The sequence below is a fragment of the Sinocyclocheilus anshuiensis genome, unplaced genomic scaffold (assembly GCF_001515605.1).
Source record: "Sinocyclocheilus anshuiensis isolate Anshui unplaced genomic scaffold, SAMN03320099.WGS_v1.1 scaffold1575, whole genome shotgun sequence".
Classification (NCBI taxonomy): Eukaryota; Metazoa; Chordata; class Actinopteri; order Cypriniformes; family Cyprinidae; genus Sinocyclocheilus; species Sinocyclocheilus anshuiensis.
The window spans coordinates 285,737-300,992 of NW_015548276.1; the positions used below are offsets into that span (position 1 = coordinate 285,737).

Here is a 15,256-nt window from a genome sequence, read left to right on the forward strand (position 1 = left end):
GTAGAGGAGAAGTGATTAGACATGCAATTGTGACACACACACACACACACACACACACACACACACACACACAAATACAACTATGTAGGAAAACTGGGTTTGGTTTCATAACGTTTGTTATTCATAAAAACAATGAATACAATAGTAAATTGTATATTAATGAATATAAAATATATACATAAATAAATAAATATATATATATATATATATATATATTGCAATCAGTTCCTTGCCTGTATATTTGAGTGTCTGTTTCCAAGATTTACAGTTTTTCTCAGTCGCTTTGGTGCATTTCTCACATCACTATTTACATTTGCACAACAGTTAGTTCAGCCTCCACAACATTTAGTCATTTGTGCACATCATAGTAGCAGTTTCTCATTCCTTCGAACAAATTGCAAATGCTTTTGGACATGCATCAATTGCTTTCATACAACTCTCTGCTGTTTTATAACATTATCATTTGCTTATGTCATGTCAGTCAAAATTAACTATACTTGTGATTCTGGGAATGTAAATTTACGGTTATTCACTGTAAATTATACGGTTTTTTCTTTTTCACTTCCAAAAACGGTATACTACCGTCAAATTTATGTCCAATACATGTAATGTTCAATACAGTTTTTCACCGTATATAGTAGGGGAATTTACCGTTAACCATTTAACAGGTTTTTACTGTAGCATTTTTAGTCATTTACCGTTAAATTCACAGTCATTTTTTACAGTGTATATAGTGCTGTCTTGAGCATTTTCAGGTAGTGTCACCAAGATCTGACTTTTTTGCATTGGAAAACATTGACAGAGTAAACTGTCATAATGAAAACATGACAAAGCCATTTGACTATCTTGTTCATAAACAATGGTGTCAGGACTTTTCATCTTGATGACACTGACACTTTCATTGACATGAATACTTGCTTTTGAGGAATGACCTATCCATTTTGAGCAAGTGACACGCTTTTGCAGGTTATCAACTAGGTTTTGCAGTTTGTACTAATTGTTTTGAGAACTGCATTAACTGTTGTGCAAATGTAAATAGTGATGTGAGAAATGCACCAAAGTGACTGAGAAAAACTGTAAAATATATATTTATATTATTTTAACACGAGTAAATAAATGGCATGCAAACAAAATGGATGCTACACCAACTTATCTCCTAATGTGCGTATTTCCTCCTTTAATGATATTGGCAGGAAGCTAAAGGACAGAGTGTAAGTCAAAGTGACCAGAAACATTCTTTGTTGAGCTCTTTGTTGTTTACTTTGTATTACTGTTTGTTAAGCAGTTCCCACTCTATCTAATACCAGTGGTGTATTTTATGAGCTAGCTGGGGTGATTATGTACACTGACAATGTCACGTCCCAAAACATATAAGCAATGGCTACTATCTTTGTTGAGAAGGTATTTATTGAGTTATATACTGTATAGACTATTATATGCCAGTCCAGCATGTTGATACCTAAACAAACACTGGACGTCTGGCCTCATATAACACTATACTGAAGCATGTTTTCAGGCGATAGATATACAGACAGACAGACAGACGATAGATAGATAGATAGATAGATAGATAGATAGATAGATAGATAGATAGATAGATAGAAGATAGTCAATTTGTTCAAGCAATTTTTGCCTCAAACTTTTTGTGAAATGCTTGAAAAGCTTGCTTGTGCTATCTGTCTTTAAAATAAACAAAACTTGATTTGATATTTGTTATGAATGCAAAACCATTCATTCATTTTTAAAGGTGTAGCCTAAGCTCTAAATCTTTCGGTCAATTAAGTCACTGCATTCCACGGTACAGCACGATTCCCTTACTAAATTCGACATTAAATTATATTGTTATTAATCCAAGGTACTAAAAACATGGTATTACCATCGTGGTAGTGTCCAAAAACGATGGTCTACTTTGTTAGTGGTCAGAGTAACGCCTCTAACAATGTGTTTAAAAGCGCTGCTTATATCTGTGAAAGCATCAGGAAATGAGTGTTGACGCGCGCTCATTCATCTCGCCTCCTCGTGCTGACTCCAGCCAATGAGCGCGCAGAAACCCCAGCCAGCCCGAGATACGACTCTGGATCTGATTCTGCGGGACAGATACTGTACCTCTCTCACTGGACCGGCCCGGACGCAATTAGGAACCATGATAACTATTTTGACGACAATATTCAGATTCCACTTGCTCTTCGACTTAAAGGAACTCCATTTGGATACTAATGAATATTAAATATTTTATATGGATGCTTCTGTTTTCATTCTGAGTAACTTTATCGATTCTAACGTGGAAAGATACACTAACGCTACTTGAATAATGAAACATAAATTATCTCACGATTTGATATGAACCTGTGACCGTTTATTTCCTTTTTTGGGGGGGGGGATTTGGAAACATTTACAAACTGACCGTGTTCAACATGCGAGAGTTTGATGGAGTTGGAAGCGAGGACAGATTTGTGTCACGCCGTGAACCGAGCGGCACCGCTCACAGGATTTACCTGCCCTTCATCTTACTGCTGCTCTTGTTTACTCCTAGCGGGGACTCGTCTTGGTGGTAGGTGTTTCTAAGTGTTTATTCAAAGTGGCACAAGAGTCACTCATTGGCACTGATTAATTTTAGACCTAAAATAAAACTAACAGAAAGTTCTTAATAACAAGTAGCCTACGCTCATTGAATGTATACCACAATCTGGGACCAACAGTCATTCGTTACGAACATAACAACAATTCATTTACGAATGAAAAACACAAAAAAATATGAATTTCAGTTTAAGATCTCGTTTGAGTCTTGTTTGATCCTGGAATGGTTCCAAAGTATGATAGAAATTCCTAGATCAGTAGGCCTATAAGGAAGCAGAATTAAAATGAATTGAAGTTGAGATATTAATTTGACTGTAAGGATTTAACTAGAAAAGTACATTTGTATTTAGTTTATATAGTAGCCTACATCATATTTAATATATTCACTTTTGTATGGGTGGAAAAACACGTATTTTTCCATAATGCAATAGCACCGCTGAATTTCAGAAAATTCCAACTTCTGTTAATCACTAGATATGACTAGATATTTAAATATGTGATCCTGGTCATCTTTTTGTTTTGTTTTTAATCCACCTGGCGGAAAAATCACACGCTTGATCACCTAGAAAAGTAGGCTACAAAATATATAAGCATGTCTTTTTGAGAAGATTACAGTAGTGAAATAATGGATTTAAAGTTAAAAAATAATTCATTTTCAGCTAATATAAATATACTTTTGTGAGTCTAGATTGATATTAACATTATGGAAAAAGTATATAAAAGTATATAATATAATGCTTGTGGTGCAACATTTATATATATATATATATATATATATAGAGAGAGAGAGAGAGAGAGAGTTATATATATAGAATATTTATATATTAGAGTTATAGAATTAGAATATATAATGTATAATAGAATATATAATTTATTTCTATTATTATATTATTTATTTTCAGTCAGTCCTCTTTAAATAGATGTTTTTTTTTTCAGTCTAGACTAGTTTGGTTCATAGTCCAGAGCATGATAACAAAAGAGTGAGCAGTTAGTGATGTACAGTTAGTGATATATGAATGACACAAATAAAAAGTACTAAAATGGTAAATAAACAGCAAAAAGCTAAGTATAATCACACCAATAATAATGAAAAAGTCAAATAAAATGAGACAATCAGAAAGAAGAAAAGAAAAGAAAAGCTCTAGATTGCAGGTGATGGCAGAAATGTATACAGTACTGTGTTTAATAATTTCTCAGGGCAGTTGTTAGTAAAGACAGAGGAGTCTAATGTCTTAAACTGACATTGATCAACACATTCCAGACTGTTCTATGACAGGGCTTGGCTGCATCAGCAGACCTACTTGTATGCTGAACACTCCAGATAAACACACTTGCTAGGGTTATATAGATTTGAAGTGATTTAGTTCTGAAGTTATTGCTTTTCATCACCAGACATGATGACACAATGGCAGACTTCGCCTTTAAAAACGTCTCTAATTGCAGCATTCATAAGTTCCCATCACGTCTCAGAGGTAACAATATCAACATCAGCGCACTGCCTAGTGCCCCACAGCTGAGTAAACAACATAATCTCACTCCATGCTATTTTTTGATATTTTCAATTAAAATGAATGCTCGGTTTCTCTCACGATAGACAATAATACTGTATTTCATGAATAGGAAAAGAAGGGTTATCGTTTATATCATCTATATTGAAATAACTATACGTACGGCCCCTTGTGCCCTCCATAAGGCAGCCGGGATTCAACGTGTGAGTCTGCAGGACAGCCATGGCAGCATGCCCAAAACTGTGTGAGCCAGTTGTGATAAATATCTCTCAGTTTCTACGGTAATTTATACAGTTATGGGGATTGTTGTCATCATTGCAATCAATTCACGCGTAGCGGTTTTCTGGCTCACGTGCAGCAGCCTTTCCCAATCCCAGCCGCATACAGCTGATAAGTGTTCTGGAACAGAGAGGGAGAGCGAGATTGTGTTTCTGTGTGTCAAGGATCAACAGGGCAACCGTGCAAAGCCGACAACAGCAGGCCCTCCCATGGATGCTATAGCGAGAGGAATAAGTCTTTCGTTGGGCCGTATGTTTGCACTAGTATGTCAGTGTGTGTGTGAGAGCGAGAGCGATAGGGACAACCATAAGAGGAGTGGAAATTGTTCAGTAGTTTGTACGGAGTGTTGTCGCACAAACCCAGACACGACTGACTGGATAATGAGATCCGGGAAAGAGACAAGGGTGCGTGAGCACAGCGTAAACCTCGCCGAGGGTGTCTGTGTGTGCACTTGAACAGAAAGAGTCCACCAGGTATTTGTCAGACTGTTTAGCAGCAATAGCAGGAAACCTGCAACATAATGACAAATATCAATGCAAGATTTGTATGAATTTGATTGATGTCTGTGTGTTTTGTATAGCTTTGTATTTTATTGCTTTCCTTTTATGATGTACGGTGTCATTGAGTGTTTTGAAAGGCGCCTAAAAATGAAAGGTATTATTATTAAGATTGTCAGTTCTTGCTGCACTCTTGTAGACATTTGTCAACAGAGAACCGTGGGATATGGGACAAATTGGGATATATCTAATTGAGGGAGTATGAAATAGTCCTTAAAAGGTTAATTTGTCTAAAAATAAAAAAAAAGATGTAATCATTTACTCGCCTTCATGTTGTTACAAACCTGTATGACTTTTTATTCATTTCTGGAACATAAAAGCAAAATTGGACCCCACTGACCTTCACTGCATGGAGAAAAAAAACACTGAGACATTTTTCAAAATATCTTCTTTTGTGTTCCACAGCAGAACGAAAGTCTTGAACAACATGAGTTTGTGATGACAGAATTTTTCAATGCAATATCATGGCAATTCGCAACTGTTTTATGTTTTGGCAAATTGGTATACGACATGAATTCATACAATCTTATTCATGTTTGGGGTGGGCCTTTTTCTAAAAATCATACACTTCTGTACGAATCACATCATGCAAATTCATATGAAATGGCCACCTCGTAAAATTTGTACGTTTTCTCATGAGACTCGGTTGGAAGTTTCATTTTTGGGTGAACAATGTAAGAATCTGTGAACAGAAATTTTCAAGTTTTTGCAGAGACAGTAAAGTATCATAGGAGTCTCATTATCGCAATATATCTTAATTAAATAAAGGGACATGAAATATTTATTTAAGCTGAAATTATTTTATCATCTGCGAAGAAACATGTACATGAAACTGAGACATGTAAGTAGCACAGCTATTGGAAATCAGCTGGGTGGGAAAACGGGCAATTATTCAGTTTAGTGGTCACTGGTCACTATGCAAAAATATCTGACCACAGAATGATTGACCAGCCAGAATCAAACATTCCATAAAGCCGTGTATTAAAGTGTGGCTAACATGAACTTTGAAGTTTCAATCTCAAATACAGATGACCCAGAAGAGCAGGCTAACTAAAATAATCCTACTCAACTATAAAGTCAGTTTCACGCGTTATTGATTCAATAATTATGCATTAAATTGATTTATAATCACAAGACATTGGCCAACTACTGCAATAGTAATGGACATTTATACATTAGATTTATTCATTTAGCAGACGCTATAGTCAACAAATGTGACTCTGTTTGTTTCTGCAGGTACATTGGTGCGTTAGGTGCACGGGTCATATGTGACAACATTCCAGGGCTGGTGAACAAGCAGAGGCAGCTCTGCCAAAGACACCCAGATCTCATGCAATCCATCGGAGAGGGAGCCAAAGAGTGGATCCGAGAATGCCAGCACCAGTTCCGACACCATCGCTGGAACTGCAGCACGCTGGAGAGAGACCATACTGTGTTCGGCCGTGTCATGTTGCGCAGTCAGTGTTTGTGTTACACTTTATTCCTAACAATGGCTGAGATCCAAATCATACAGTAATAAGAAATGACATGCATGAACTATGCAACCTTGTATCATGTATAAAAGCATTATATTCCATAAAGTATCAAGCTGTGTGCAGAGGTGAATAAGAATAAGAAAGCATATTCTGCATAAGGAAAAAGACAGTTTTAGGACAGCATTTTGACAAAGTTTTCATCAAATATGAAATATTCATCAAATATGTAATTATTGTTATGCAAAACACCTAATTACAGTAGAATCATATATATATATATATATATTACTTAAATATTTAAAAAATAATATGAAATATAAAACAATAATATTAAAATACTTAATATAATAAAAATATATTATTTAAATTGTAAAATATTTATTGCAGGGAATCCAAGGCGAACCACCATAGAAAATAGGGCTGCACGATTATGACAAAAATCATAATTGTCGATTATTCCCTTGAAATTGTAATTGCGATTATTAATTATGTAATTGTGGCATCCATAATTGTAATCGCGATTAGAAATTCGAATAATTGTGCAGCCCTCATAAAAAAGTAATATCTTTATGTAACCTGGATATGTTTTCGTGAGATTCACCCATGCATATTTGCCCATAAGGCGTACAGTAAATAGTGCTACGTTACCACTTTACATGATACAAGAACAAAATCTGCGTAAAGCATGAAGTCAAGACAATGTTGGATAGAGGTGGGGAAAAAGTCTCCACTTCCCAAGAATGGGCGAAAGTCTGACAGAGAGTGGATATTCTCCAAATACAAGTGGCTAGTCGGAGGGGGTTCAGGCTGATATATAAACAGTAATAGGAGATGTAAATACTTGTGCAGATGACTCTGGCAGACAGACAAAGCTGCTCTTTTTGACATATCACCCTCTGTTCTGGCTCAGTGCACGAGTTGGAGGAGGAAAATGAGCAAAATAGGGGTCATTTTGCACTACTTTGGCAAAAAAACACACCTCAAGGCTATGTGTGCAATCGACAAAAGCAAACTAAAGGTGAAGGAGTGTCAGCCTAAATCAGTCGAATGTCTGAAAGTTCTAGGGTGGCCTCCTGCACAGCCAAGGGGCTTAAAAGTAGGGATGATGTTAGAGAGCTGATATAACAAAAGCACAGTGGATTTAACACCATAGTAAGAGCCTTAAGCCTCATCAGCTTGCTTGGCTCTATAAAATTACTCAAAAGTGAACTTTTTAAATGTTAAAACACTTTCTGTAAGCAACTGTAACCCAGCTGACACTAAACTCAACATAAACCAGTGTGCATAACCCATTTTGGTGCAGAAATTATACACTAAACTTCTTTTTGAAGCATTACAATAGAACTGCATTTTCTGCATTTTTAACATGCTATTATAAAAAATACCCACTTTTCTCCTCCATCAGGTAGCCGTGAAGCAGCATTCGTTTATGCAATCTCCTCCGCTGGCGTGGTTTATGCCATCACCAGAGCGTGCAGTCAAGGAGAGCTGAAGATCTGCGGTTGTGACACCCACAGGAGAGGCCGGGCGAGTGATGAAGAAGGAGACTTTGACTGGGGCGGCTGTAGCGACAACATCAATTACGGTATCAAGTTTGCCAAAGCTTTTGTGGATGCCAGAGAGAGGATGGTCAAAGATGCCAGAGCACTGATGAATCTGCACAACAACCGCTGTGGGAGAATGGTAAGTGTCAAGATTGTCACATTTGATTGATTCTCATTGCAAAATAAACCCCAAGTAATCAGTTTATGATCCTGAAGGGGTTTATAAAACATGTTCTAACATTAGAAAAGCTAATTATAAAAACTTGAGCTTGTCTTTTAATCTGGGTCATTGAGTGATTCATAGGTCATGGTTGAGTTTTGTTTTCTTTAGGCAGTAAAGCGTTTTATGAAGACTGAATGCAAGTGTCATGGAGTCAGTGGGTCATGTGCTCTCAGGACATGCTGGCTGGCTATGTCTGATTTCCGGCAAACGGGGGACTACTTAAGAAAGAAGTACAATACTGCTGTTGAGGTCACAATGAACCAGGATGGTTCAGGCTTCATGGTTACTGACCGAGATTACAAGAAAACTACCAAAAATGATCTAGTATACATTGAGAACTCTCCAGACTACTGTTTAATGGACCGATCGGCAGGTAAGCAACAAAGAGCGTGCTAAATCTTTTTATACCATGCTTCAATAATAGTTGGGATATCTAAGAGTAATTGGGCAAAGAAAATATCATATTTCACCCCAAAGTCCCAAGATAGAAATAAGACATTTTTGCATTTTAAAGAATATAAAACTAATGTAAGGATTTAGATTTTGCATTGTAACATTTAATGAAAATTAAACACATTTCTCAAATAATGTATTACTGCAATGCAATAAAAGGATGCATTCAATTCTAAAGTATTTATACATCATAGTAATATTTGTTGCACTACCTTTAATTTATGCCAATTGAAATAAAAATAATTGTCTTTAAGTATATTTTTTGTAATACAGTAATAATTTAAATTTATTGCAAATTATAGTACTGAAAACCACCAGAATATTGAAATGACAAATACAAAATTAAGTTTATTTATTTATTAAAAAGAAATAAAATGTAGATTTTTATTTTATTATAATTTATTTGTTTCATTTTTGGTTTTGAGATGAAATACTGTATGACCCAGGCTCGAAAATACCCAGTTGTCCCATGGAAAAACTATAGTTACCATGTAACATTTTTCGAAAGAAAAAGGTCTTGATCTCAATAAGTGACTCACAATGGAATAATTTTACTAAATGGAAAATAATGACCCTGATATATTCTATTTCTGCATCTATATTTCAGGTTCTCTGGGAACAGCAGGACGAGTGTGTAACAAGTCTTCCAGAGGCATGGATGGCTGCGAGGTCATGTGCTGTGGCCGCGGGTACGACACCACGCGTGTAAAACGTGTGAGCAAATGCGAGTGCAAGTTCAAATGGTGCTGCGCTGTGGAGTGCAGGAACTGTGAGGAAACTGTGGACGTTCACACCTGTAAACCACATAAGAAACCCGACTGGCTGGATTTGACCTGACTACCATGACCATGACCAATCAGCAGCTACTGGTGCTTTTCTGTTCTCAGGTTTTTGAAGTCGGCCACCGCATTGTGGGATATGTAGTTTATGACTATAACACTATGATCTCCACTTGCAGAACCCTGAACTTTATCCGCCTTCAATGATGCAAGCGCAGAGATCACAGGCCAGTCTGGAGCACTGGTAGACGGTTGGTGTCATGGGAAATCATACAATGGGCATTGTCTGGTGTTTAATAGAATGAACTGTGATCAGGACACAATCCTTTCACTATTTTCAAACTGTAAAACACATTTTACTGATCATATGTGTGCCTAAACATGGAATTATGTTTTTGGACAGCTTTGATAAATGTATTGGAGTTTTAGGGAAAAAACTATATACAGCATCAGTTCAAAATTCTCAAAGAACATAGCAATAAATTGCTTTTCACACCAAGAACAATGCCACGTCATCGTCCAAAATAATGCTTTGAAGGGTGCTGTAAAAATGTTAAACAGTGATAACTGTGTTTCCCTTCATTTACTTCATGGAGTATATTTTCGATACATGACTTGTGCATGAAAGAATTAGATCAATGTTCAATTTATTGTGACATCCCATTGTCACTGTATATCAGAGAAATATATCTTTCATGTTATCTTTGTAATGCCTAAGCACTTAAATATCCCTTTGAATATGAGCACTTTTTTTGGTTTGGTTTGGTTGCGATAAATTGTCTACGATCAAATCAATATCTTCCCTGATGGATTTCTTAATGAAATGTGATGTTTATCTAATAAAGTAACAACTAAACAAGATATCTTCAAGATACATTTAAAGATATACCACCAGCTACTCAAAAAAACATCTCTGAAGCTGAATGGCCTCTTTGAATGTTTTACTGCTTGCTTCATATATATGTCCTCATGTAAAACCCACACTAAATGTCAAATCATTGCTAAAATAAGACAGCCGCTTACTGAGATTGAGCAGCAAAAATAGTCAGGTAAGCATGACTGGCATTTTTCGCCATTCATTTTGCTGCGCTGAATGAAGCACCTTAGTTTGACAACATGGTTGTTTCTAAATTTGCTGTTAAGATGGATGAGTCAATGAAGTGCTCGGGTTGTCACGATGGTCAGTACTGCGTGTCCAAAATGGTGGCACCATTAATCAAAAGCAACCTGAAACTTTGTAAGGTAAAGACCGTGGAAGTTCATTTTGTCATTGTGCAAGCTGCAATTGACGAAAGAGGCCAAAAAGGAAAGTCGTTGCTATACAAACAGCATCCAAACAGTCAGTGTTTTTTAATATTTTAAATATTATAATACTTATTTTGTGAGCTTCAATGAACTTTCAAAAATATTTTTCAAAATCGTTAGAAGACACGTTTGTGTATTATGGATTTGAATTGAACATCACTCATATAATCACAATTCAGAATCATTCTCACTGTTTGATTTCAACCATGTATTATGGAACAGTTCCTAAAAAAAAACTAAAAAAACCTAACTTGTTTAGATTTATTAATTCGCCAAAGCCAATGTTTACCCATTTTTGGCACTCGGCGAGTGTTAATTTTGGCCCCTGCACACAAGTGATTCTGATCTCAAGCCATTCTAATTGGTGTCATTTTTTAAAACAGAGCTGCTTGTAACTGTTTGACCGGATTTGTTTTCGCCTCTGTAATTCTTATATCAAGATTGAAGTCTCAAAGGACGCCAATAGCTCTCTATTGTTGCTTCATTTTCAGCATCCCATCCAAAGATACTTTTTTCCAATTGTGGAATGTCAGAAATTTCCCACAGTTGGTCTGATTATGTTTTCCGTTGTTCAACAGTTCCACCTCACACCTCGTCTTTGCCAGAAAAACTTCTGTGTTGAGAAAGACTTGTGGAAAACATGTCAGAGTATGTTTACTTTTGAACATTGTAAAATTACCCCCTTGGCAGCGCGTGGTTAGTGTTGAAATTTATGTATGTTCCTAAACAGAATCGGCTAACATTTTAATTAGTGCACTAATCTGTACAAGGATGTATTGATAGAGAGAGTCAAGGCGCTGAAAGCTAAAATAGCAGTCAACTTTTGTTCTTCGGCGAGGACTTTGTGTATATTCATCGAGCCACATGATCATGTCCTCAGAGCCCAATACGTGTGTGGTCCTTACAACTGCATTCGTTTTCAGTCAATTGTCCAAGATAACAATCTTGTTATGCTGAAAACTAACCAGCTGTTTCAAACTATAGTTATAAGTGAGAGATGAAAAAACGTGAAAAGTTGGAGCCTTTAAAATGTTAATATTAAGGTATGTTTCACTTAAAAAGTCAATGAAGCGATATAGGCAGCGACATGCAATGATTAAGTTAGGGAATGAGTTTTTTTTTTTTTTTAAACCTACAAGCTCAAATGTTAAACTTTAGCGCATACTGTAACTGTTTGTGTTAAGGGGACACCCCAGCTGAATAGGGTAAAAAAAAATAACTAATTGATATCACTGTACTTTCCCTGTTGATTGATTACATTGAGAATTGCCAACATTTTTTTGCATTACAAGTTTTTTGTAATATTTTGTAATGTCATTACAAGCAAGTTTTCTGAAATCCTGTTTAAATATTTAAATGAGGCATTATCTAATTAAACATGGGATAAAGCCAGATTTAAAATTCTTGTTATATTTTGTTGACATATTAGAGTCAAAGGTTTTTACAGAGGGAATTTTGTATATCTCTTTTTATCACTCCATAGATAATACTGTCAACAGCCAGAACATTTTTTTCACAAAATATTCACAAAGGAATAAAATGTGTAAAAAAAAAAAAAAATCACAAATTATATATGAACAAATCCCTCTGTAGAAACCTTCAGAATTTAGATAAGAATGAAACTGTAAAATCTGGTCTATGTAAGTGCTGCTGAAGTGGAGCTTTTTGATTCAGTGCAGGAGAAAAATCTCATTTTGAGAAAGTCAAGTCAAGTCAAGTCACCTTTATTTATATAGCGCTTTTAACAATACAGATTGTGTCAAAGCAACTGAACAGCATTAATTGTTATGAGAAGTGTTCCCGGTTCTGGTTGACCTAATTAACCAAGAAAGATATGGACTGTAATTGAAATCTGCAGACACAAACAGATAAAGTGCTATAAAAGAAACACTTAAAAGTGTTTTCTTTCCACTAGTCTGAAAAAATACTTTATGAAAAGCCAAAAAGCTAAATCTCAAAATTGACAGATACATGAAAAAAGTGTTTTTGCCTGTAGTGCCTCGCCTAAAATCATGAAAGTGTGTTCAAGCGAGTTGTGCTATTACATTTCTGAGCAATTTTAATCACAATTTTCATATGGCAAACAAAACTGAACGTGACATTTAGTGGATTGCTTTGGTGCACCCCCCTAGACCCAACACACTGAAAACTTTTCAGAACACCTTGGGAACTGTATAGAAATGCCCTGGCAACCACCAAAAACACCCTAGCAACTGAAAACTGAACCCAACACACTGAAAACTGCACCTTAGCAACCATGTAACAGCTCCCTGGCTACCATTCACAAGATCTTAGCATAATGGTGATCACAGGTTTTGCACAAGCAAATTCTATTTTAGTCTCTTATCCTCACAATTCTCTGATATAAAGCAGATACTGGTTACTACTACACCATTTAAAAATACATTTGCGTCCTTACGGATACTCTGCTCATACAGAAATGCTGCATTGGGAACAGTGTACTTCCCACTGCAGACTTTAGTCCACAGATCCAGAGCAAGTGTTTGGTCTTGAGGGGAGATTTATAGAGGAGATAAGCGTTATATATATGTGACCTTTGGGGACGAGTGTGGCTTGGCTCGCAGAAGTGGCCGGGTGGGAGCGTTAGCGCGCTTCCTGTCAGATGGAGCTTACCAGGCCATCGGCGTTGGATTAACACATAAAAACTCTTCCCAGTCAACACGTGAGATCATGCGATGATCACAGTGACATCACACGATCCTCATAATAATAAAATAAAATAATAATAATAATAATAATAATAAATTAGAAATCCATACTAAGCAAATGTGTTTTAAGTTTTGATTTGAAAGAGGAAAGTGATGACACCATTCGGATCGAAACCGGTAGGCTGTTCCAGAGTTTGGGGCCTACTGTCGCAAAAGCTCGGTCTCCACGATGTTTTAACCTCGATCTACACACAGAGAGCAATCCAAGGCTGCCTGATCTAAGTGACCTAGAAGGATTGTGATAATGTAAAATGTCAGAAAGATACGCTGGTGCTAGGCCATGTAATGCTTTAAAAACAAAAACTAGAATTTTAAAATCTATTCTCAGTTTGACTGGTAGCCAATGCAGAGAAGTTAAGATGGGAGAGATATGATCAAATTTTCGACTGTCAGTCAGCAGCCTGGCTGCAGCATTTTGTACCATTTGAAGACGCCCGATGGATGATTGATTTGCACCATAATAAAGTGAATTGCAATAATCAAGGCGTGAAGTAATAAATGCATGGATAACTTTTTCAAAGTTCTTTAAAGAAAGAACAGGTTTGACTTTTGCGAGACGTCGTAAATGATAAAAACAGGATTTAACAACAGAATTAATTTGTTTATCGAACTTGAGACCTGAATCAAACAACACACCTAAATTTTTCGCACATGGAGTAACATGAGAACTTAAGTCGCCAAGGTCCAGATCACCAAAATCATAGGAATCACTTGGACCAAACAGCATAACTTCGGTTTTATTCTCATTTAAGGCTAAGAAATTCTGTGTAAGCCACATTTTAACTTCATGTAAACAAGCTAGCAGAACCTCTATGGAACTTGAATCATTATGTTTAAGAGGAAGGTATAATTGGGTGTCATCGGCATATAGGTGGAAAGATACTCCATATTTGGAAAAGATGGAACCCAATGGCAGCAAGTATAAGGAGAACAGTGTTGGAGCCAGAATAGATCCCTGCGGAACACCACAAGAAAGATGTGCAACTGAGGAAGTGTGTTTTCCAATACAGACAGAGAACATCCTATTAGTTAAAAAAGACTGGAACCAATTCAAAATGGTACCCTGAATGCCTAAAAGATTTTCCAGTCGGGAGATGAGAATAGAGTGATCGACCATGTCGAATGCTGAGCTGAGATCTAAAAGGACCAGAGCAACAGCACTCCCTTTATCTGTAGCCAGCAGAATGTCATTAGTAACTTTCAGTAAAGCAGATTCAGTACTATATAGTTTTCTAAATCCTGACTGAAAAGTATCATATAATGAGTTAGAATCCAGAAAAGAGTGAAGTTGAATAAATACAACCTTTTCCAAGATTTTTGAGATAAAAGGGAGATTAGAAATTGGTCTAAAATTACCTAAAACAGACACATCAAGATTTGGTTTCTTCAAGAGAGGAGTAACAGAGGCATGTTTTAGGCCGTCAGGGACCGTGCCAGTACTCAGACACTTATTAATAAAAAACAGGAGATCAGGCCCTATGGTATCAACAATTTGCTTAAAAAAGTGTGATGGAATACTATCGTACGGACAAAAAGTAGGTTTCAGATGATCGATAATGTCTTTACAGGTTTGAAGGGAAATGAAACTAAACATGCTCCAAGTAGAAGAGCACCCAATTATTTCAGGAGAGATATGAAGAGCTGCCAATGATTGTGGTCTTGACCTTGCTATCTTCTCGACAAAAAAGGCCACAAAGTTTTCACATAAGAGATTAGACACATCAGGGAAAACATCAACAGCTGGATTTAAAACAGCATCTATAGTTGAAAATAAAACTCTTGGTCTATGGTGATTTTTTGAAATAATCTCTGAAAGAAATTTAAATT

The 15,256-nt window shown here is 36.3% G+C and overlaps 1 protein-coding gene across 1 annotated transcript; it reads left to right on the forward strand.

Annotated features, from left to right (window-relative positions):
- The first annotated feature begins 2,355 nt into the window (after window positions 1-2,355).
- LOC107655781 (protein Wnt-2b-A-like) lies at window positions 2,356-10,291 on the forward strand. Its single transcript, XM_016443362.1, has 5 exons — window positions 2,356-2,551; window positions 6,158-6,378; window positions 7,802-8,079; window positions 8,272-8,536; window positions 9,224-10,291. Exons 1-5 carry the CDS (start codon window positions 2,415-2,417, stop codon window positions 9,451-9,453), a joined length of 1,131 nt encoding a protein of 376 aa, XP_016298848.1. The 5' UTR covers window positions 2,356-2,414; the 3' UTR covers window positions 9,454-10,291.
- Window positions 10,292-15,256: the final 4,965 nt, after the last annotated feature.